Source organism: Xylocopa sonorina, chromosome 5, assembly GCF_050948175.1.
Source record: "Xylocopa sonorina isolate GNS202 chromosome 5, iyXylSono1_principal, whole genome shotgun sequence".
In the NCBI taxonomy this organism is placed as follows: Eukaryota; Metazoa; Arthropoda; class Insecta; order Hymenoptera; family Apidae; genus Xylocopa; species Xylocopa sonorina.
The window spans coordinates 3,552,154-3,578,249 of NC_135197.1; the positions used below are offsets into that span (position 1 = coordinate 3,552,154).

Genomic DNA, 26,096 nt, shown 5'->3' on the forward strand with positions numbered 1-26,096 from the left:
TAATTATCTCGTTGGTTAAAGTGAGATTTTATTTTGTCGTTCGGATTGCTACAAAAATGTTGTCCACCACGTAAACAGAACGGTGTCTTCAGAAATTTGTAACTTCAATTGTACTTCAGGCTGCATTTGCTCAGAACACGGTTTTATTTATAGAAGTTGGTCTTATTAATGTCAAATTATTTTTAATGAGAAGACTTAACGAGAGAGCCACGATCTCTTGCCTCGCATTAATTTTGATGAAGCTTAACGCCTCGTTATCGCCGACTCGAGGACGTTTTGCACGCGATATATTTCGTGCAATTCGGCTCGTTTTGCACAACGGGATTGATAAACATTTTTCCGCACATTTCCAGGCGCCTCAGACGCGGAGAAATGTTCTGCAAAAGTTCATTAACGGTTACGTCTACGTCTTCCTCGTCGATGTCCAGTGAGCCACTTAAATTATCGCCGTTTTAACCACCTTTCTCATAACGCCGCCCCCGGTTTTACATTTTAACGAGTTTCTGAATGCGAAAGTGACGTGTAACAAGTATTTAACAGCGTAATTAAGTCTGTGTAACGCAGCTTCCATATGCCTGGAGAAATTATATATCCAAAGGCTAATATTTAAAATTTCTTTCATTTGTTTGTCACCGTTTATGTGATCTACGACTTGGCAATTATTAATTTCTACAATTCGGTCGAAATAGTACATATTAAATGTATATCTCTGGACTTTTAATGTCTGCAATAAAAACGCAAAGAAACGATCTGAAAAATTTCTGTCACACATCGTAACATTTGTGGAGAGAAAAATAGAAGTGCGAACTTAATTACGATCTTTTTTCTTCGCGCAAGCCAGCAAAATTGTTCCAACGAGCGATTAAACCGATTCGCGTCCCATTCACGGTGGACGATCGCGCGTGAACCGCGTCGAATGTATTATTTGCCGAGCGCCGTTTCTTTTGCCCGGTGCCGCTTGCGCTACCGAGTGAAATCGCTGTTATATCTCTGACGACCTAAGCGAGAATGAATTATGAATCAGCGTAGATTCCCTTATTTATGCGGCCGATTCAGACTTTAGCAGCCGGCATTACACACTCGCGAAGTAATCTAGCGGCCACAGTCACGTAACTCGCGTTCGATCGTGCCGCGTATATCGCTCCGCCCCCGCCCCTTTCACCCCTACGGCCATTCTTTCCACCGCGATTCGAAGGACAATCCCTTCCGAGCAAACTTCCGCCCAACCCCTAAACATTTCCACGTACGAACAAATAGAATAAAAATTGCACGCGCGTATTCGAGTGTACGCATCGTATACAGCCAATATTTCGTAACAGAATGCACGATCGCGAACGAAACTCTCCGCGAGCGTTCGCGTAGACGCGCGTGTATGCCCGTGCATTCGCTGGTACGATGATATCGAAACGACATCGAGATATAAGCGACTGCGAATGCATATGTATGCGGCATGTACCTACATACCCGGAGGAATGCGTTCCCAGATGTATATATCGTACGTTAAACGGCACCGAGCCGGAGATAATCTTATAATTCCTTCAACGTTCCCAATTACGTCGCGTATGAATAACAAGTTGCGTTTCGTGGCACGCCGATTAACGCCGTTCAAAATTCCTGGGGATTTCCTTTACCACTTACGGACCGGGAGAGTTTTACGGTGACCAGTTGTTTCGTTGCTCGTTGCAGCGATTCTGTTTCGTCGAACCTATGAATCGTGTAAGTTTATGAATTACGAAGCTTCGTGCGTTGAACGTGAAACATATTTATAACGTGTAAAAATAAAATAATAGCTGATTATTCATCTAGTGAATTCCTGAAAAAATCTGGTCAGTGTTATTCTGGTGGCTTTAAATGACGTCTCCCTGACAGGTCGTACATTTTTCTACACCCAAAATACACAGTACCAGAATATTACATTATCAACCGTAACTGGAACAAATTTATGTATTCCACGTTGCTTTTCCGATAAGATCGGATTCGATATAAATTCGATACGTATTATAATAAAATATCCATCAATGTTTCTCAATTTATGCACGAATAAGACATTGGAGAGAAAGAAAAATAACCGAGTAACAATCACGAAATTGAGTCGCGTTGATATCCAAACGATTAAACGAGAGGCAACAACGACGCTACCAGTGTTTCTTTTACGCGGGAACGTCCGCGTTCCACGGCATGCATCATTCACGACGTCTATAGAGCGCGGTGTGCCTTCAATTATCGGCCATCCGTTGCATGAAAGTTGCAGTAATCGCAACTGAACGATGAAAGAAAGCGCGGTAGGGAGGATGGGGGTTGTTAAACGCGGCGTGGCGCCGCGTCCTTCCGGTGGTGCACGGCCGAGGGTGTCACAACCCACCGCGCGATCCACGTACCCGCGCCGCGTATAATACGTAGGAACGTTTACGACCCGAAATTCCGATGAAGACCCAACCCGAAATTTCGCCGCGCAACGCTGCCCGACGAGTATCCACACCGCGTCCGCATCCATATTCATGCGGGCCGTATGCAAATAACAGTATAGGCTGAAGCGTACCGCTGGATGGCTACGGAGGCAGGCAAGAGTTCGAGCAAAAAGAACCCCGTTGGGTTGGGACGGAGAAGGGCGTGGGAGGAGGACTAGTTGACGAGCGACGACGCGACGCGACGAGATCCAGAGTGTCTCAAAATAGCCGGATCACTTCTAATTTCGATCGTTTTCCGTTATCCAATGTCGTTACACGATCCTGTGTCTTACGCAACGAGGAACTGACACACTCGTCGCGACGAGTTGTGACACGGCGGTGACGAGATTTTTCAAACTGTGTAAACTAATATAGCGACGGTCTCGCGAGCCTTCTCTTGGCCCGTGAGCCATCCAACGGTTATGACTTCCACCCTCCGGCTGGTACCATCGCGCCTCGTCACCGCGCCACGCTCTGTATCCTCTCTCGACCCAGGTTCTTTCTTTACCTTATCCTATCCGCCTCCGCATCACCGTCCTGGCCGCTAGCTCGCTCGTGCCACAGTTTTATGTGTCGCGCACGTACGCGGCCGTACTTCCACGCGCATACACCAAAGGGATGTGCAACGTTGGAGTTCGCTGACAGGTAACGGGGGGCGACTATATAGCGGGCACGATTCACGGTACACCGACTCTCATCGGGCTGCGTCCTGCCGAGAGGGAGCCCTTCTTTATTAAAGCTCGACGGAGTGACCAAAATATGAGTTTATATCAACCTCGACCCTTCTGCCCGCTTTACCCTTCTAATGGCGCACCCTGATCTTACCCGACCCGCCCTGAAAAGACGGACAGTCTCGATGCGCGTCTGGTTATTCATGCGGCATCGCCGTGTGTCTTCTGAATCATACGTCTGCACGCAAATAGAGGACTCATTTTTTTTATTTTTTAAATGAATCTTCCCTTTGGAGAATTTGTTGGAGTTCAGGGGCTCGTGCGCGCCTGGCGATTCTTTGATTTAGATTTTAGGGGATGATTAACAAGGGAAGGTGTCGAAATTGAAAATTTAAGATATAATGAAAGTTTTGGAAATATGTGGAACACGTATAGGTGTGTATGATGTAATTTTTTTTTATTATCCCAATTCATTTTGAGGGGTTAAAATGAAATCCAAAGTTTCGAGGCTAAGTACTTCTGTTAATTACGTGTACCATGTAAATGATAGGAGGTTTATCAATATGTTTCATTAACTTGTAAAGGGAGTATACTTTAATTTCTCTCCTGTTAAATAAATAATATTCAATCATTTCAGGAGAATTACGTGTACGCCCACACTAACGATGATGATGACACATAATTGTTTTACTGATTGGATGCACTTAAATGTATTACGTATTAAAATGTGTAAACACGCGCGACATAATTTATCATAATACAAATTTGTATAATTAAATGTTCTTCAAAATTTTTGTTTCTATTGAAACAGGAGTCTTTTCATCTTGAAGTTGAATATTAAAAAATTCCTACAGAAAAAAAGTCGTGTAATTAAATGTTAAATAGTTTCGAACGCCATAGGATAGTTATAAATTGTATTATTAGTCGATGTGAAAAAAAAACAATCTGGCTCAAATATTTGTACAGACGTTTTATCGGAGCTTCAAATAGCATCGAAATTAATTGAATGTATAAATTCCACCGAGGAACGTAGATAGGTGTTTTGTCTCGGCGAGAGCTGGTGAAAACAAAGCGCGAGTATCGATCCTGTAACTTAATTATTCGGAGTAGTTGAACAACGGTGGGTATTAATAACGAGATAGCTGTATTAACAAAGCTACGTACTCTGAAAAATAACCATCGATTCTATAACGTTTGCAAACCGTTCCTCCGTCATATTATCAACAGCACACACGGCTCCCGCAACACTTTCCCGATAATAAAGCACATTTCTATGGAGCTCTAGGGAATTATAGGGGCGTTATGGTTAAACAACACGCCGAATGAATGGCGCTCTAGAGGCTATATCGATTTTTAATCGATTTCAGGGCGTTTAAAAAAACCTAAGCTGAACGCTTCGGTAAAAAATACTTCAACGTCGTTCGCGTTGTAGAGGCAGAAAGTGGATTAACAAACATTGCACAATTTCATGTCCAACAACGCTACATGCTCGTATTTATCGATCGTTGATAACAGAACGATAATGAACTTTGAAGATACGATTAGGAAATACGATGATGTCGAGTGAAACGAAAGTGCCAGTTTAAAACTGGAACGAGACATATTTCACTACCGTTGCAGAATCAAGATAGGTGCATGATGAATTATTCCTTTACGCTAATCATACGTTTTGGAGTTTAATTTTAATGTATGCTGATGCAAATGAACGTTCTTCAGCCGTTAATAAATATACGAGGTGACTAAAGTGGCTGTAGCAATTAATGGGTTATTTTGTCAGAAACTTTCCCTCGAATTAAATTAAAAATGACTCGAGGAACGTTAAGCTTCCTCGATAAATCTGCACGCCGCTTAATCACGCGTTCGTGCTGTAAATCACAATGGATTTTAGATTCTGAAACTTGCGGCAACTTGTGGAGAAAGTTTGATCCTCGGAACGTTAATGAAGAATAACTTGATCAATTCATCGAAACGAGAATGATTCCGATAAAATACACTGGTGATACATCCTTCCGTCTAAATTGATACGAATATACAAATTCAACGTTTAAAGGTTTTCCGTCGAAACTTCAAAGTTCTCCTGAAAATTATCAGAGGCTCCTCGCTTCATCGTCCCGACGTCAAATACCCCGTGAACCATCAGCCGACTTATTACGCCCACTTTGCTCTCTCAATGTAACGTTTGTCCACGTCGAGGGTAGGAAATTGACCATGAAGCAGCGAAGTGAGTGGAATATTCTGTGGAAAAAAAATTCGCGGACCATTCTCGACGGGAATCACGGAACTCGTAGAAGTTCACGCGAATAGGTCTGTCCTTAATATCCTGGCTTCTTCCGCGGCTTTGACCGCAGACACTCGCGTCCGCAGACTCATTCACGAAATGTACACACGTTCCTCTTCCACCCCCCACGTTCTACCCTCACCCATCTCGATCCCTTACCAGATCCTCGACCTCCTTATCTCAACTGATTTTTTCGTGGTTCTAGTTGCAATCGCTCTACGTTCGAGTCTCTTCGTAGTGGACAGGAGGTGAGGCAGGAACCAGATCCAAGAAGAGTCTTTTCAGATCCCTTCGGCATTTAAATATTCGTACCAATTCCGTCCCTTTGCCCCGCGCCGGCCCCTCGAGCTAGCCTCGGTCGACCAACGAACCGACACGAATCGCGGTTGTATTCAAAGAGCTCTCACCCGTGGCTCGACCACCCCTCCCGTCGCTCGTTCCTCCTTCCATCTCGTCTCGAGCAGTGGACGTGCACACAGCCGGCTCCAGTCACCCCTGCACAGGGGTTTCTCTCTGTCCCTTTGCTGGTAGCCGCTCGATCTACCGTGCACCAGTCCTCCCGTAGCTGCTGCCCGTTCCTGCCTCGCTACAGTTGCAACGGGGGTAGGTGTGCGTTATTGGTGAAGCGGGGAAAGGCACTTTCATAGAAAGGCCGCCGTTTCTGGGGCTGCATCGTTTTACGTGTTGCGCCCGATCGTGAATACCCGACCCGCCGTCCGGCAGCCTTTATCTGTTTCTCTGGGCTCGTGCGCTCATTCCGCATCCCTTTCCGCGGTCCCTCTTTGTCCGAGCCAGCTGGCCAAGCACCGCCGCTAACGTCCGAGCAAGAGCCCCCCGGTGCCGTCCGTACCTCTGCGTACTTCTTTCTCGACGAGCCACGGACGCGGCGAGCCGCGCGCCTAGCCTAGCCTAGCCCAGCCTAGCCTAGCCTCGCTTCCCTTCGTTCCGTTTTCGCTTCGGTTTCGATGCACTAATGAAAAAAGTTGCCAATTGAACATCGCGTCCTGCTTGGCTTCGGCTGGCTCGCCCTACCGCCCCCTTTCTTTCGCCCCCGTTCTACGTTGTAATTACGATTGAAAGTATGTATATCGACGGATCATCTGTTTATTGCACGGCCTCCTTTCGCGGATGTATCGCGGAACGACGCGCGTTACGCGCGTTCCAGCGATAGCAACCGCCTCCACTCGTGTATCCGCGAATTTTTTCAACCCTGGAACATCGTACGCTTCTTTGAAATTGCCAGGCAATTTTCAAATTCGAGATGATACGGAAGACGGAATTACTCGGGTAAATCGTTCAATTAATTTCAGACATTCGGTACAGGGCGAATCTCGTTATACGTTCGATCGCACAGCCACCCCATCGTACAGTCACCCTTCGATAAATAACAGCCCACGTTGGAGAGCCTCGTCGAGCCGTTCACCGTTCGCATAATCCATTCTGGCGTGTTTATAAACTGCATCAATTTTTCGCGGTGCTCGGCGCTGGGTCTCGTCAATTCCTATAACCGATCGACCGTGAGGAGAAGAAATCGGTCCTCACCCTCGGCGGATAAAGAACCGCTCGAAGCAGCGCACAATGCGACCGAACGAGATTACGACCGATCGAACGACGTTACTCATGGAAACGATGCTGATTACCAAGTTCCGGGATCCAACAAATCGCTGCCGATACGTCGACTGGAATTAGTGAACTGTTCCTGATTGCATCTGCCAGTAATGCGCAAACCGCGGACGCAACTGGCGCGATTCATCCTGTCGCCTGTATAAATACTAGCGATGGGTTCAAGTACACTTTACGGACAGACTCAAATTTTACCGAACAACTGCTCGAATACGGATAGCAAACATTTCGAAAACCAGACCAGCGATTCTTTCGAATGGAATCGAATCTGAACCCGACAAGTGCAAACCGTTTCTGGCTACTTTTCACGAATGATTTGACGAATTCGAACGAAACTGCGAGCGCTCGCCCCGAAATTGAAAACCAGTTTCGCGCGATCCGAGCGCTCTCGAAAGACATAAAACCGAGCGTCACTTTTCATTGGCGGCAGTCATACCAATCCCGCGAAGCGAAACTTTTGTATTGAGAATTGACTGGGATCCGTGGGTACATATTGGACTTGGTCCCATCTCTAATAAATACGCTAACACCGTGGATAGACACGGCGGAAGTTTCGAAATGTACATACGAAGGACCCGCGGCAACGAACTCAATGCTTTTCCGGGTCGTAGGATATCCTGAATTCGGCAAACTGAGCCGAATTGGAAGTAGCTCGAGGAGCGTTGGTAACCATTGGGGCTATCCCCGCTAGACTGGGAGCCAAAGGAGCCCGAGCTAGAGAAAAGGGCGGACACATATCATTGTGCCTGTCGAGTGGCCTGAATGTTTTAGTCGGACAACAAGTGCCCGGACCGAGCGTCGACACGCTTCCACTTCGAGGTCGCTTCTTTCCCTCGCTTCCTACCCTCTCGAGGCACGGAATGGCGGGGCGAAGAGTCTCGACGTGGTAGACGACCCCGACGTGGTAGAATACCATCTTCCTCGACCTTCTTATTCCAACTTTCTCTACTGTATTCTTCTCTACGCTGTCTAACCGTAGCTACGCGAACGGTGCTACGGTAAAAGTCAGGAATAACATACACCTGGAGCAAGAGAGGCCGCAGGAACTGGAGAGGAAGTCGCGGAAGGGTTGCAAGCGGAACCGGCAAGGTGCAGCGCGGCCAGGTGAAACGGAGAAGAGGGATAGAAGGGAAGAAAGTGCACGGGAAGCCTACCTCGCGGAAGAGTTTGCGTTATAAGCGTGCACTTTTCTAACTTGACGAGCGAAGTGCCCCTGTTCCCCCACTCTATTCCTAATTTTCGGCTTTGTCCGCCCGTCCCGGCTTTTCTACGTTCCTCCATTATTAATTAAGCACTCATTGTCCGTCGCAACTTCAAATTTCCCTCCTCAACTGTTCAGCCTACTCCCGCGTTAAGTTTCGTCGACCCCATGGGCACGCGTACAAGACTGCATTGTTCGGAACGAGATTGACGTGAAGAGAGTCGATTTTTGGTAGATTTCTTTCTTATGAATATCATTGCAGGTAAAAAGAAATTGTATTCCAATAGAAGAAAACCGCACTGAAAATTAGCGTGTTCTTTGAAACTTATTCCTCTGCAAAATACTTGGATCCACGAATACGAGCACTAATCCCAGTAGATTAGTGCAAGAAGTCGTGCTAGAGGCGCTACAAAAAATAGAGAGAGTTATATCGCGAGCGCCTCTAAAAATGCAATTTAATGCGTCCGTTCAGCGGGGTTTCGTGAACGGGAAACAAATTAGATGGTTTAAGGGGGGTGGGGGGGAGGGAAGAACGAGGGAAGAGGAAACGGGAGAGAGGAAATAGTAAAACTAAAAGCTTCGAGACAAGAATTGCGCGTAACATTGATTTCGCCGGGGTTCGACTTCTGGCAAACAAGATATCGAGCTTCAAAGCGGGACTCGTACGTGGGCTGTTTTTGGATGCTCCACGGTCCTATCTACCTCTTAGTATCTGCACGGGGCAAGGAGTAGCCGGAGATCCTTAGCGGGGTTTACAAAGAGAATGCACGATGCGGCCTCTCTCACCAGATCTTTCTGTCCTCCATTTTTCCTTTTACCGCCCCGTCTCTGTTTCTCTTCCGCCGCTAGTAAAACTCGTACGCCCTTCCCCGGTCGCTCGATATTTCAGACTCTAAGCATAATTTCAGCCCCGGCGGAGTATACGCGCGCCGAGGGATTCTTCCGTGGTGACGGAGAGTAGCTGCCTCATTGAAATTTCATACTCGTTGACCTACCTACCAAACCCTACCTCAGACATGCCTGGCCAGTTCGCCCGCCGTCAAACATCCTGAAAACTTCCTACCGGAACAGTCCACCCGTCGCACATAGCGAATAACGTGTGCTCACGTTCCACGAATTCTATAAAATACCTACGAGAACGGATTACGGTACGTTCAACCTCGATACGATATCAAAACAACGAACGATCGCGGCGAGCTGTTCAGAATTCGAACGGCGAACAATTTCACCGCGTCGTTCGACGAGAGTTCCGCGAGCATCGCTACGAAACGACGACGATTCGACGTCTCGTTCGCGCGACGTTACTCGTAAACTAGACGTAACCGTTAACGCAGCTCCAGGAGGAAGAGACGTGTCAATTACCCGAGCGAAGGCGCAGGACGCATGGCTGAGTACGCACGCGAGCCTACCCCGGGCGAATACTTAGTCTTCGCTTATCAACCTATCCCAACGCGTAGTATGCCGGTCCCGGCGATAAACTTGGGAGCACCTACGCGGGACAAACGAGACAATTACGAATGCGGCACGTAGGTACGTTAAAGCCGGTCATAACTATGTCACTGCTTCGTTGGACCGAATTCTCTTTGACTATTTGCCGAGGGAACGAGGCGGCGGTGGTCGTGGCTTAGCGGCGTCGGTCGGAACGAGACAGCGGCAGCGCGCGCGGGGGGCTGACAGGGAGGACAGACGAGAGGGTGGACGAGAAGAGCGAGCAGGACGGCCCGCGGAGACCAAGGTGGAGGAAGAAAGAGGGAGGCCGTGCGGCACTGCACGGGGTGTAGAGGGTTGAAGAGATAGCCGGGGTGGGGCTAAGTTTACGGGGTCAGTTTGTCGAGAGACGGCCGTGGGGTAGAGAAGTAGAAGCAGAGAGCAACGCGGGGTGGCCGCCTCGTACCGAAGCCAGGGTTGGGCGGTGATGCAGGGCGCTGGGAGGCAAGAGAGGCAAGATTTAAACCCTGACAACGTCTCAAGTCCGAGTGCACCGCTCGTTCGGTAGATTCGGGCGCTGGCGACCGGCTACTATTACTAGTATAAACCCCTCGCCCTCTTTCCTCCAGCAGCGCCAGGGATCTTTTGGTAGGGGGCGGCGGAATCCCCCGGACGTTCAGAGACCGGAGGCAAAGGACTCCAGTCTCCGGATTTTAAGTGCCTACCGCCGAACCACCGAGGCGCATTATTCGCCGACTTCCTTGAATCATTTCACGGAATATCACCCTCTACGACCGCCCTCTATTACCCCTTACGCGGCGACGAGGCAGCGTTGCGGCTCAACATATGCCGTTCCATGAACGTTACGAGAAAAATGGGATCACCGTTCCCGTTCCTGCTGCCGGGGTTGGCTGGATATTAATTGTGCTGACCGTGGTTATTTGTTATTTCGCGGCGTAGGCTTCTGGGCAGAGCTTTTAATGGACCCATCTTCGTGTAACGCGCGGTGATCCGTCTATACGTTTGTTTCGTATCGTAGATCGAAGTTTTGAGATTGACACGCGCAATTGAAAAGTGAATTTCACGGTCGAGTGGAAAAGTATTCGCGTAATCGGTCGAATAGAGCATCGCGTAGTATCCTCGTCGGATTGTGACTGATCTATGAATTTCAACCCCCTAACCAGAACTCTGGACCGTAGATTCACTTCGCAAACCGTGGCAGGAAGTCTCAAACCACCGAGAGAAGTAGCAGAAGCTCTAAGAGCCAGCCGGTTCGAGGGTGAAGACGGTGGATAGCTCTTGGTACGAGAAGGAGTGATAATCTTAAGGGGCAATAAATCAAGTGACCGCACATTCGCAACACTCCGAGGAGTGTACAGATCTGCGTGGACCTACAAACATTGCTGCACGCCTGAAATAATCTGCTCGCGAAATATTAGACAATTTGTTCAAATTTCATAGCTAATTACGCGATTATCTGTCTCGTTTAGTTGTTTTTTCTGTTCACTCTTTAGAATGATTATTCTTCATTAATTTTGAAGAGCACCACGTTGTGTGCGTAACTTGATTCATAAAAATACTAATTTAGACAATATTTCAACAATTTCTTATCAATTGAAAACAAGTGGAATACACTGAATTCATAGAAAATCATTGCAATTATCAAACACAGAAATCGTAATCTCTCGAGTTATGTTTATACACAATTTTTCAATAAGTGAAAAATTGAAACGTGCTCGTAAGACACGATTTATAATAGCAGTTATTGTTTAAGATTGGTATTATTTCACGGAACGGAATAAAATGTGTTGACAAGTAAATAGCAGTTCGGTCGGTATGAGAAATACTGGAATGCCTTGGGATAGCCAATAAGAGGGTAAGTAAGTACGCGGCAAGCGGGAGCTCCGTAAGTAATAATTCTCTTCCACCCTCGAAACTCGATATCCGGTGGGGTAAGCTATTTCGTTGGATTTTGCTTTGATCCTTCGTCCACTTTAGGGTTTGGTTCCCGTACAGGGGCTGACATGTGCACTGGCAAACGAAGAAAACTGGGGCCATCGGATTTCAAGGGAAATTATAGGAAATTTAGAGGACAGAGTAAGAGTTTAGAGTTTTACAGGGGATACCGAATTTCAGGGATCATTAGCACCATTAATATCGGATTGTTTTTAATAGCAGACGACAATTTGGCAGCTCGTTATAATTCTAAACAAATTAAGCTCCCGTTAAACAAACGAATATTTTATTAAAAATGTTTGCCTACTGTTTTTCCAAGGTTTGTTAATCTTTTGTATAATTTAAATTGTATTAGAAACAACAGGTATAATTATTTAGTGATAACGTTTTCAATGCTACATATAATTGGAAATCCTATTAATCGCGTCGGGATAGACCGCGCCAAATTGAATGAACACCGACTGAACTCTGTCAGTAACAATACTACCACTGTACCATCGAACACGGGGTTATCAACACAGTCGAATTTTAGCAAATCGAATATAATTCGCATCGCGTGTTATTTCCACCACCGCGGCTGCATAATGCAACTAAGTCTGGAAAAAGTGATTCAGCCCCGAAGCGATCGTCCGCCGGACAATGGCGGTAAAATAGCTCAATTAAAACGATAAAACATATACTCGTCGACAGTCACGAGGATTGAAAAAGTCCAGGCTGTATCGGTGCAATTAAAAAACTTCGATCGGTGAACCTATCACGGACGCTGCTCATCAATTGTGCGCCACGATTGGAGAATAAGAAAAAGACCGAGGAGTGAGGTACCAAAAAAAAAAAGAAGAAAAAAAAAGAAGGAGAAAGAAAGAAGGAAATGAGAGAACGGTGGAATGAGCGCGGAGAAAAAAGAATAATACAAGGAGACAGTGAAAGCTGAATTATTATGTCCGGACATTACAATTGAACCAGTCGTATCCCTTAGCTCTATCTAGCCGATAGCACCCAACAAAGTTGTTCGTACTTTTACGGATAAAGATCTTGAGCAAAAGTACGGTCGTTTGCAAACTAATCGAGCCGTAGCTTTCTCTACGGGGTGTCGAAACTTTTGGAGGTTGTCAACTTTTCCCAACCGCCCTTTCCTTCTTCCGTTCCGCCCACCCCCGCCGGGTGCCCCTCGTCGCGTAGCTCTGTCACCTCTTTACACGCCCTTCTGCAACGACGACGATCTGCGAAGTGAAGCAGTCGTACTACCATTTTTTTCTTTTTCTCCCCCCTCCCACCCTCGCTTTTTCCCTATCTGTTCGCAGTGGTACCGCCGCCACTTCACGTCCACCCCCGCCAGCCCACTTTCTTTATGCCTCTGCCAAGAAATAGCAGCTGTATTCGGTGCGATTTTAAGGAGAACATTTGAAAAGCGTTTCCCGCGTTACTACCGTGTTATTTCTGGAGCGCGCCGAGGGTCGATAGGAGAATAAAAATATTATTCCATCGTCGTACATGCATAAATTTCGCTGCTGTCGCCGGGAGTGGTTCGATGTAAAAAAAGAAAAAAAAAGAGGGAGGAGGGGAATGCGAAGGGAGGAAGTGTTTCAAGTTCGAGAAAGAAATGGCTGAAGAAAGAGATTCGAAGAATAGGGGATGGTATTGAAACATTATTTACAGAGGGATTTGGATCTTTAATTCCTTCCGGGTGTTGTGACGCGCGAAAAATTGAATCAACTATTTTAGAATTTAAATGTCAAGCGTGGACGGTCAGATTTTTGAAATAATATAAATGATACGGAGCTAATGAAATATCTGTAGCAGTTAATTAGCGACATTAGCACAAGGGATAAATTTTTGCTCTCCCTTGATATCATGATCCAGGTAATTACAATTTAAGGGCAAACACGAGTCCTTTGTTAGTTATTTAATCGATTATTAATAGCTAAATGATTGTACAAAGCCGTAATGGGAAATCAGTTACATGGCTAGGATAATCGCGCGGAAATCAAATGTTTGCTTCTACTGGCGATTAGATTTCGAGCAATAAGCTCGACCCTGCCAGGAGAGAGGAAGAGAGAGGAAGGGTGAAGGGGTGAACACTAATTTAAACTGCTTAAAATTGTACAGATTTATCAACTTAACTGTCCGTGTCAGGAATAATCAACTGTAACTAGATTCTATAATTAAATAATCGAAACTAATATCGCATCGACATTGACGGATTGATATTGACAGACCTCAAATCCTGACTTTGACGTATTATACTATCGACACAGCTCAACACTAACATCAACAAGGACGTACCTGACAGTCATTAATTTCTGAATTTCAAGTTCGAAAAAGAAGTGAAATCAATTGCACTTGTTTCGTCCATAAGCAAGGTTATGACAACGTTTCAGTTCTAGGGGGTTGAAGCTTATCGTCCGAATGAATTTATCGATCAACATAATCCAGCCCAGGAGCAAGCTCCCAGAATTTCAGTCGCGCACAGTATCTACCCAAGATTTAACAACCCTGCGCTTCTTCGCAGCGAAGAAACATTATTACCTTATCAACAACAACTAGCCCGCGATGAATGAGCACGGGCAAACATTACCAACGGTGGCCGGGGCGAGCAAGTTGGATGCAAATGGCAATAAAACGGGCATCAAAGGAAAAGTTTCATCAGAAACTACCGGTTCGTAACGACAGCGGCGACGCATCGAAACAGACCGTGCATTTTCGACAACAGCCAGTAATGTACGGTCCCGATACCACCGGGGGATAACTTCGGTAGCCGGATGTCTGATTCGACCTTGCGATCGGCTCGAGAACTTTCGCGACGATATACTCGCGGCCTGGGTAAGGGGGCTTCGCGTTCAATCGAGCGTTAACGAACGACGAGCAACCTACACCGCGAATCCGTCCATCGATGGTGGTTGAACCAGTCCAACAACGCGGCTGTTGCGAGATTGATAACGAGGATCGTTAAAATTCTGCGCTGATTGATTCTCAAATACTTGCGAGCCGCTTCTGTGCATGTTGTAAAAAAGCATGGATTTCCAAGATGGAGCTTTACTTTTGCACCCTCGACTAGCCAGCTATTAAAGCAACTGCGATGCAACGTAGAGTTCAGGTAGCTACGGATCTATGATAAAACAAAATGAAGTGCATTGTTGAGAGTAAAAGTTTTCTAGAACTCTTCAAAACAGAATTCTTTATTCTTAGACGTGGAGGCCTAAGAAAAGGACGAGGCAAAGTTTGCACTTGCTTTTCTTTCATAAACTAAAATAGGTATAAACAGTCGGAGGCTCGCTCGAACCGATAAGTTCCGTTCACAGTTTATATCCGAGATTCTATTTTTCAACTCGAGATTCAGTTTTGTTTCTACGTCGACATATTGAAACAATCCAACGTGCATGCACTTTCTTATTCATAATTTTTTATTCTAAAGCGAGACATCAGCATCCAGACAGTCACGTCGCCATTTAGCAGCGCGTCGCCCCCGCGAACGTTCGCCACGGTGGTGGCGCGCACGTAGATTAGCTCGCGGCACCGCGGGCAAACCCAGCTGTATGCATCTGGCAACGGCCTCCGTACGGAAACGACTCCCCGAGGGTGGCTATATTAAAATTCCTGAAACTTTTTAATCTTTCCGGCGCAGTTAAATATTAATAACGAAATCTCGCAGAGGGCAACGTGTAGCTTGCCGCCGAGGGACACGTCGACCGCTGCTCGTTATACTTTCGACGACCTCGCGAGACTCCTATCGACGTCACGCGTTCCTTGCCGCGCTGTCTGTTTTCCCGCGTAACACGTACGTACGTGTTATCTACCTGGCAGACTTCGCGAACTAAAACGGTGCCAGCCAGCTATCGGCTAGAAGGAAGCTGAGAGTAACGTAAGAGTGGCTGACGTTAACGACGCCTAGGTGTATTGTAAGTTAACTCGGTCTAGCCACGTTCCCCTTCGCTCATGAGAGGAAAACCGACGGCTGACCGCTGGTTTATCGCTTGGACAAGTGAAATAGGAACGACGAATGGTCATAGTATAATTTGATAAAATGTTACACAGTGCGATCCTAAAAATGATAGAATTTAGAATATGTAACTTTGTAATTGGAAGATTTTTCTGTGTGCAAACAAGTATCCCACGAGGGAAATGAGTCGAGAACGTGCAGACTCTTCACAGACTGTGCGAGTTCATTACGATTGACGAATATCTGAACTATCCGGGACAGACGTTTCTTGAAACGTCCGCAGAATGTCACAGCGCCTGCACGTTTACAGCTTACCGCGACAGCCGAGCCAAAAGTGCGGACGAGAGTGAAAAAAAGTGATATTCGAAATGTCTGCTTTTAGTATTTGTCTACGAATAGGTGGCGGTGGTAACCGCAAGGCGCAGTTATACGTATTAGTCGGCGCGCGTTACGGCGAAGGGTGGTTAAGAGTGAAGAGCGAGAGAGTAGGGTGCGCAGAGCTTACTTAGCCGCCATTTAAACCCAAAAGCGAGCTTTGGTTCTCCGGCTGAGATCAAGCTGCGATATTAACGACCTAACGCTGTACCGGATTGCTCAAAGTACACGGTCCGTGGAGGAAATATCGAGCTCCCGGCTCTATCGCCGCCCTACGCCTCTATAGCGGCAGCTCTCGATCCTAATGGGTATATACGTGTACCTGGTAATTGAAAGGCGGTTTAACTGCACGCTTTTCTTTCAACGTTAATCTTCCTGTGCATCTATACCGGACTGCTGCGGTTTTATTTCTCCTAACTTCTATATCGACGCTCGAACGTACTTAGACGCCCATAGCCTTTAAGGGGATGTTATTTTGCTTATAAAATTGGAAACGAAAGAACATAGGATTATTTAATTCTTTTATGATGACACATTCTACATACACGCATTAATCTTGGACGGTATTGATGCAAAGTAATTATGTGGAATCGGTTTTATTTAATCGAATAACAAGTGGAAGGCGTTGCGCGAGTGTTTAACTTGCTATCGTGGCAACAGCAAGTATTGTCGCGTAAACAGAGATATAACTTTCTTGGCAGCGTGACAATATTAATTGGACACACCGTCGCTAATTTTCGCAATGGTACCAACCGTAGAACGAGCGTAAAATGGCATTCGATCGTGCGATACGTAACGGTGAACGACGAAGCGACGTCCCCCAACGGTTATTCTCATTCCCCGTTTCCGTACTTTCGCCGCTTCATTCTTTTCGCAAACTTTCCGCCTCTAATTTACAATCCTGTCCACTATGGCCCGCGATCCCTCGTTACAATCCATTTTCCGGTCACGTTCGCGCGCTTATTTGCCCGCGCTCGCTCCACGGCTTCGCGTGTGTACCTTTTAACGTGACGTACGTAAACAAGCGGGGAAAAATCTGAGGGAACCACCGTCGAGGCGAAAACCCCGAATGTCATTGTCAGCCATTGTACCAGCCGAAGTTCTTCACCGAGCCGTAACCGTGACGTTTGAAAAGTGGAAGCTTCGAGGATAGAACCAAACATCGGGCAATGCGCATCGTTAGATTTTAACTAGCGCATTTTTTATCGTTCATTTTCGACGTCCAACGCAGCCATTTTTGAATGCTTCATTCAATTAATATTGTAGGTGACGGGGAAACAAAAATGCATACTGTGTATGAGAATAATACTGAAACTTGTAGTGTACTTTGACGGTGCTTGGAGAAAAAAAAAGAATTTTCCAAAGGATCTGAGTTAATGTAACCCCAGCGTGGTGTTTGGGAGTTAATGGTGGCTGACAAACAGGTGTTACTTGTTTGTTGCAGTTGGGGTTCATATGCGAGTCTGCAGGGGTACGAGAGTTCTTAAGAGTAATTAGAGAGTTTTTAGTCCGGAAAGAGAAGTTTAGGAGGAGTTGGTGTAAGTGAAATATGTCTGTACTGGACGGGCTATTTGTCTGTACTGTATCAAACGTATCGTTGATTCGTCCGGAAAATTATAACGATTAATCTGTGAACAAATAAAAATGTTTCCGCTAAATAAAATATTCTTCGCTGATGTTCGCTTCGAAGTAAATTGCACTGAATAATTCAATTAAAAAATGATCGAAGCGGAGGTACCGAATTTCTGTAATTATCTATTCTTGAAATCGATCAATTAACATACAATTGGGATACTTTCGCAGCGAAATGGGATTTCGAGGTTCCAGAAATAAACTATAAATAGATGAAGGAGGTCTAAAAACAGCGGAATGTCCAACAAGTTCGAAACTCAATTACCGCGCTCAATTAAATTGATAGAATTTAACTCGTGCAAATTGCTGAAATTAACACTCACGGAAAGTCCATTAATGACACTATTAATTAACCCAATATACAAATACCGCTACGTAAACGGTCGACGAGGCGCGCGATTTTCCACAGCGTTCGCGAACTCTTGCCCGTACCACCGACTAAATTTCAATTACTTCCACGAATCGCGGGGTGATAAATTCTCTCTCAGGGTAAAGGGTGCGGATGGATTCTAATCGTATTAGAAAGGTATCGTTCCCAGAAAATATATCGAGGTTCGCAAAATTCCCAACGGCTAAGGCGCGCAATTAATTTGAGGTGTTCGTAGCACACACCAGCGAACGCAATAAGAAGAAAAGCGTTTCTAGCGCAGGCCGGTCAAGGAAGAGCCTGGCGACGGGGCGCAGAGAAAAAGGAGAAGTCGCGGAGGGTGCATAGAAAGAGGGCAAGGCGGTCGCGGCGGTGGTGGGGGTCGTACGGTGGCGGTTTGGCGGTGGATGGGGTTGCGAGAGGCGGGTGGCACGGGGCGACGCGGGAAAACAAAATAAAAGAGGGAAACCGCTGGCAATTTTTCACTAGCTTTTTAAAGCGCGGCTTAGGTACTCGGTGGAGAGAGTTTGAATCGATTTTTCCGGAGGGCCCCATTTTTCTGCCGTCTCCTTGCGCCAAGCGACGCGAACTGCACCTACCCACTACTTTCAGCTGTTTCGCCCGTCGAAACGCGAACGTCACCCCTAAGTTCCGGGGTTCCGGATCGAAGTACGCGATCTTGGAACTTGCCGGTGGATTTTTCTGTCAAACGAATGCTTTCCCCGGGTATACGCCGGGGATTTTCGGAGATTAAGAGTACCAGCAAATGTCAGGGTTTAAACAACCATCGCTGTTCGGGGATACTTTTTTTTATTTACCTTTTTTCTTCTTCCACTTTTTCGTTACTCTGCTTTTGACGTTTCGTAGACACCGCGCGTATGAAAAACCACGTTCAACGACCGAACACTCGAGTACGTGTATATAGAGATATAGATGCATTACTAGAGGTAACCAGCTTCTTTTTTTCTATTTGTTTTTTGTAGTTCTCTTTCAAACCTAGTTCTAGTTATTTTACTGTATGTTTCGTTTCTTATTGGTTCTCGTTCGGTCTATCGGATTTGTATCGAATTTTTCTACGCCCTTGCCAATTGATTAATGACTCCGGATCCATTTTATGAATCTAAGAGTGTACATATCAGAGAAATAGAAAAATTGCAGAACCGTGTTGAAAATATCGAGCAACGCGGCTCGTCGTCGAGTGCTCGACCGCGGGATTTCATTCGATAACAGAAAATCGTGACACAGCCGCACCCCCTCACCCTCGATGAGCGTTTTTATGCGCGAGTTCCATTTAATATGCGTCTGCCATTTCGATGTTAAAACATCGGGCAAACGGTTAATGCCATTTACGATTCAGGCACGGAATCCTCGCGTCGCGACGAAATACGTTTCACAGAGGAGCGATAATAAAATACACACTTTGGGAAATGCGATTTCACGAATGAAAACGCGGTGAATATTTAAATAGCCACGTGCGTGCGCGCGGAAAAAGAGTATCTCACGTAGCAATAATAAATTAAAAATATACGTGACATCGAAGCTTGCGCGATTTTATTCCTTTTATGTATCCGGGGGCTGCATACGAGCCGGGCATATCGCCATCGCTTTTTCCTTTTCCCTGTGCAATATTCAAAACGACATTAATTACATACGATTAACATTCGAATCGTATCGCGTTCGTTAGATAAATGTTTCGCGAAACGGTAGCGTCGTAAGAAATTCGAGTTCGAGAATAAAGTTGCGCGAATTTTTCGTGTCGCAGATGATAAGGCAACGTGGAGAATGCAAACGTTTCTGAACCGCAATACGGTTAATTAACGTTGCATGCGCGAAAGATCACCGTTCACATTATATCGCTGCATTATCACTCGTACACCACGAAGAGGACGGTAAGTCGTCTTTAATGAGCGAGATTAAGAGGACTTACGAGATTTCGCCGAAAGGAGCGAAGGCTTCCCTCAAGGTTTGCGTCTCGATCTCCGGGCTCAGATCTCCTACGAATATGTGGTAGTGTTCTGGAAAAGATATACGTTCAAACGTTAGAATACATTCTAAAAAAAAGAGTATTATCTAAACACTAGCAATAAAATACTAACGTTCAATTCTATTTTATACTCGAATTGCGAAGAATCGCAAAAGATTGTATCTAATAATAATCAAACGGTATAAAAATCAATCCAATATCACACGATAACGTTAATGTACATTTCGCTAAATTCGTGGTAAACAGTGACAAAATTGAATCCGATTGCCGATCCAATTGCAGAAGATAATCGGAAAATTTCTCCGTAATTACTTGGCAACAATTTATTCGATGAGAACAACCTGTACATCCTTCGCTTCGTCCTCGATGCGCGCAAAATCGCATAAATTTGCGGCTCGATAAATCCGCGCGACAACTCGCGATAGCCGAAATTAATTTACGCCGGATACAGGCGAGCCCCGGCAGCTGGCGAATAATTTTAAATTAGAAAATCAGAAGCGCGCCATTGTTTAGCCCTGCGTTTAAATATGCGACGCAGTCTTCGCGTCGCGGAGTCGCCCGAGCGGCGGACGCGCGGGGAGCGAAATTGGACGCGGGAGTAGGCACGCTCTCATTGTTCCGATTAAAATTGCACGAGTAATTTAGCGTGGCTAGTCCCGCTAGATACATTAGATAATATCCTGTGTATTCTAATAACGCGGCCGCGGCGGTCTCGCTTTGTTATGCAACCCCGCGACGGGAACGCTATTACGGCTGGAAAATTCAATTGGAACCAAAATCGCCGGCGGGAAGTCAACGGTTGAGATTGCGCCGTGTAAAAATATCGTTTCATTAAGGCTCGCGGGCTGTTTTCCTTACGGGGTCGCGGTTATTTGTTAAGCAAACTCCAACTACCGCTGCTAATATTTAAAATCGGATCAGAAATCATTTTTTCAAGTAAGATGTTTTTAGAAATAAATAAATTTCAGTTGGTTAAACTGTATAGCTGGGAACTTTCGTTGGTATTATAGTAAAGTTATTAGAAGCGTATCGAACGCGATGAACATTACTGTGAAGATTGTATTAAAAGAACGCACTTTTTCCGCAACTTACGCGTTTCAATAACTGTCATTCTTAATTTCTATTCTACTTAGGCAAAAAACGTAAACTTTACATCGAAAATAAGAACCGGAAATATTCAGTGAACGGCGAAATCGTATAGGAATAATTCTTCAATTTGGGGCAAGTAAAACAAGCAGTCGGTTCTGGTTATGTTTACACAACCGAAAAAGCAATGAATAAGCTTACTCGAGTAAATTGAGATCCGACGATAAACATCATAAAAAAGCCGAGTAAATAAAGCGTTGTACCGGGAGGTGAAAAGGCGCTCGCTCGCGTTTCGAATATATCCGGCTCTCGGTTAATCGAAACACCGCTGCGAACGAACAATTAATATCCTAGACAAACACGTTTCTCCACTTAAATTTACCAACATCGGGGGAATGTAAAATTGATTTTCAAATAAGCTCGCCGCTCGTATCGCGGCGTTACAACAGAAATGTGATCGCGCGAGTTGCGGCGACGAATGAAATTAATCGACAACGCTCGATATTAAATTAGGTGACAATGGCCGTTAAACGGCCCCTGGTAACCGGCGATACAAATAATCGAGGCCGTATGCGATGTCCCGTGAACATGAATACGTTATCGGGAACGAAATTCGGGTAGAAGTTGGAACGAAGCAGCAGTCACGTTGAACTATCGTTAGCCATCCGTAATCGCCAATTTAAATTTTCACTATTCGTATAACAATGCTTATACAGTCATCCCTCCTATAACTCGACAATCTTATAATACGGTTCTAATAAAACGCTGTGCTAAAATTGCGACAGCTCTCCTAACTTTATATGTGTATTAAACTATATCTCATATTTTGTATTTAAAAATTCATTTTACAACCGTATGCATCACAACTTGGTGCTTCGCGAATGCAATTTTAGTATAACGCAGAACGAATCGAATTTATCTATACTTACTTCTGAGTTTCTTATAGAGTGTTATAAGAGGGTTGACTGTACCATTTTCATGTCAATCTAGAAATACCTCAAAAATATCTATTTCATTCCCAAATATATCAACCGAATTTTTAGTTTATTTTTAAAGCGAGAAGTGGAAAAACTGAAACTATCGATCCGTGAGCAGAGAAATTTCAGACGCGCGTCGCGAATTGAACGCACACAAAGATGCAAAGACTGCTCTGTTTGTGGTTGCTAGTCTCGCTGCTGGCAACGCAAGCGCAAACATTATTTTGTCGGTCGGTTGACGACAGTCGACGATAATTTGCGCTAGCCCGGGGGGCTGCAATGTGACTGCCGGCTAAACGGCGCGTACGTACCTAACAGCGACACGCCGCAAGTAGATACACGCGTATTAAGCGCGGCCGTGCTCAGCGCTGACTCAGACCAGATCAGGGGGTGGCCTCCCACGCCCGTTCGACGGAGTTATGGGAATCTTTAATGTGAAGTTATGGAAATTTTCTAAGGCAATAAATAATATTTGCCCCGGCAAGCAGGAAAGACGCAGTAAAACCGTCGATTTAGTACAGCGTCCCGGTTGTTCCCCGGGAGTTCGCTGAATATGCATTTCGCCGCCGCGAAATCTGGTTCGTTTACTCTATCCCTAATTGCTCCACTTTGCTCCACAGTTTTAAGGTACGTCTCCCCCCCTCCCCGTTTCTACTATTGACGCGCCCGGTTTGTTGACCCTATTTGCATTTTTTTTCCTTTTCCAACCCTCTGCGAGCCGCAGCCACACCGGCGCCGCCTGTCCGCGGAGGGTGCCTTTGCCGCGACCGTGGCAGTTGAACACACGAATTTCAAACTCGATCAAAAGAGGCGACTCGATCATCCGGTTGGTTAGCTCGATTCGATTCTCGTTGTTTCGTAACGAGAGGGAGCGCGCGCGAGAGAGAAAGAGGGTGAGAGCGAGAGAACGAACCTCTTCCGCGGCTAAATTGGCTATCGATCTGCATACGTGATAAGACAAAACGGACGGCATCGAGACAATCTTTCGTTCTTGCTCGAACGGCGGCTGGAACGTAAATGGAAAGTCGGCTCGGTAAACATTCTCTCCTCGGCAATCTCCTTCCGCCTTTGTTCCTTCTGCTACCCCGCCGCTATCTTTTACTCATTTCATCACCTCCCGCGGGTTATTCGGGGACGACTGGGTCAAGATGAGTAGTCGAAAATCGAGTTACAGCTATAGGAGGTCCCAGGCACGGGAGAGTGTCAGTTACCCACGAACCCGGGATATTCCGGCCGGAGCCAGTGGAGAGAGAGGACGTAGGTGTCTGTCCGTGTACGCGTGTGCGCTCGCAAGAACGCTGGGAACGGAGGGTGGTCTGATTACAATCGGTTTGATGGTCTATCTTCACCGGTCGGAGGTTCCGGTGGGCACACACAGCGGCCCATTCTCGTGAATTAGTCCGAGCCTTCTCGTCATCTTACCCGCTCCCGCGTTCAGCTGCCGACACCATCGCATCGCGACGGGATCTTCGGGACTATTAGGAAATCAGCAGGAAATTGACAAAAGTTTATTCCGAGGATGGCTTCGTTCCCAGCTTCGTACTGCGAGATCGTTGATATCCTCTGATTGTTCGAAAGATTGCTGCTTTTCCTCATTTTCTATTTCTTTTTTTCTTTCGTCGATCTTCTTGACTTACATTCGAGTCTGTGAACGGTTCGTGTCCTCTAGGTTCGATGCATCTTTCGTGATTTAAAATAGAAATAGAAGTGGCGGGTGAGAATTTTGAACGAGATTAAAAGGGTTGAAAGCAGTGGGTACAGTTTACAGAGCGAATTTGTTTCGATCGTTGTTTACAAATTGCCAAGGGTTGTTCCGTTTTTCGTTATTGATGCGCAAAACGTTCCCGTCCGGCGAACGTGCATAAATCATTTCGGTGTACAAATGATCGCACTTGAACATTCTTTACAAGATTTCCAGCCACTGGGGAGTTTCTAGACAATATACCCACTAAATTATTACTGGAAACGTGGCAGCTTCTACTCCAGCAGGTTTGCCGTGTTCGTGTTTATATCATTTTCTGATATGCTTCAGTCATGTCGACACGGGAATAAATGGAGGAACGTAGACGGTGGAGATAAAATACAGCGGCGTGCGTTTTCAACGATCCCTGCCGCACTATTTGGTGTTCCGTGACTATTTATTGTCACATTTATACGAAGAGGCCAGCGCTAAGGTGGATATAGAACCGCACCGGGACGATATTGAATTTTCTATTAGCTATCTGCTCGTAGAAATATTTACCGTCGACATTAGCCTCAAATGCGATTGATTCGTATAACGGACATTTTACTTTTCCAATATATCCTGCGATTTTCAAGAATTTTTAATACCACGCGCTTTCCAGCTATTCATGTTTTTGTTTGATATTTCTCGTATTAATTAATTCAGTTAAACGTTACAACACAAACAACCATTTTTAAGCGTAGGAAATCGGCTAACTCGAAATGATGCCTCTTCAGTTTTTCCATTTGCCCGACCGAATCGAAGTTTCAATTTTGATAAATTCGAAAGCACCGTGTTCATCGCATCGGCGATACATTTTTAATTTAACCGTCGTTGCGAGGCACGATGGTACTCTCCGGGCTTTTACATCGCGATAAAAACAGTGGAACGCCACTTTCCAGAGGCAGTTTTAAACACGCCACTAGCCGCGCGGGTGGAAAAAGTATCGCGGCGGAAGCAAGACTTGAACGGGTCCGTTGACGTTTCACAGTCACCTGGTCAGAAAAAATTCGACGACCACGTCAAAAAGTCCCGACTAAACGGCGGATGATGTTTATGCGTTTATGAAACATTTGACATTTTCGCGCAAGAAAAGGACGGAACGCGCGTAATATGCAGAGATAGAGGGTAACGTCCAAAGCGGAAGCGCGCAGCGCCACAATAAAGTGGACACTGGAAATATTTTTCGCCTCGCATTTTACTCTATATATACCTGGTCTGCAACATTTTCACCGCAACATGACTTAATAAAATGATTCGCATTCAATTTATTCTCGCCAGAGTAGTGGATATTCCATGACTCGAACGTTACTTCGGTTGTTACTACCGTTCATGCAAATATTATAACTGAATAGACTTGATTATTTTTACGTGAATTTAAAGTTTTATGAATACAATCGAAAGAGTAAAATTCCAACAGATATTTGTTTCAGTTTTTAAATATTCTAACAAGTACTTCGCTTTATATTTATATTTCAGTATTTTTTTTTAATATTCCATGCACTGTAAATTGTTAATTTTTTGAATACTTAAATTCATAGCTTAGTTAAAAATTCATAGTTCAATCATACCATCGCTTAAAAGGACAACAGGATTTTCAATAAAGTAGCAGGAACGGTGATCGTCTATTATTACCGCGAAGCCTTTATTTCCATTTGCCAACATTTTACACCCCAACCTATACGACAGCGCAATGATTCTCGTTCGAGGACGGAATTGTGGCACGGCTTTATTACTGTCACCGTCATCGACGTTCGCTGCAGCGATGGCAACGTCGGCGTCGAGCATAAACGTCATTATTATCTCGCTGATCGTTACGATCGCTGGATATCGCCGACGAAAAGCGCGAACACGCTTCTGAAATAAGGCTACTGTAGTCACGTTACGATAACGGCTGCGTACGATGCTTATGTACACGTATGCAACGTTTATGACGGCACCGAGCTAAGAGCCTCTTCGCATTGTTCGCTGTTCGCCGTTCGATTGAAAATAAATCTCGACCGATCGCCAGTTTTCTTACGTTTAAAAACTGCGTTGTAAAAAGAACGAGAAGAAAAAAAAGAAAAAAAAAACACAGGAGACGAGTGGATTCCATCGCGTTTCAACTTTTTACTATTCGACCGGGCAGCATTGGCCCGGACCACAATCGAGCGTATACAAATCTCCGTTGATATACAGCGCATCGGGGCAGCGCAGCGTGGCAGTCAGTTCGCAAGATAAACTGGCAATTTCATCGCGGACTTTCTTGGTCGCGGGCACGATATCGGCACGATTGGTATAATACGAACGCGGCTGGAACGTACGAGACGTTTCTATACGCGGTAGGGGAGGGCAAGAATGGATTCCGCGCGCGATTCCATCCGCGAGCGGCAGGGGATGGAGATCGGACCCATTGAAGCAGGACAATGCGA

General features: G+C 45.6%; 1 protein-coding gene across 8 annotated transcripts in view; it reads right to left on the reverse strand.

Moving 5' to 3' along the window:
- Positions 1-26,096, reverse strand: part of LOC143424087 (uncharacterized) — a 496,432-nt gene that overhangs the window by 90,983 nt on the left and 379,353 nt on the right. For all 8 annotated transcript variants that reach the window (XR_013101878.1, XR_013101877.1, XR_013101880.1 and 5 more), the window contains one exon: positions 19,843-19,930. Coding sequence is in view for 4 of the 8 variants with exons in the window: in XM_076895902.1 (XP_076752017.1) it covers positions 19,843-19,930 (88 nt within the window). In the remaining 4 variants the exon portion in view is untranslated. The remainder of the gene's footprint in view (positions 1-19,842; positions 19,931-26,096) is intronic.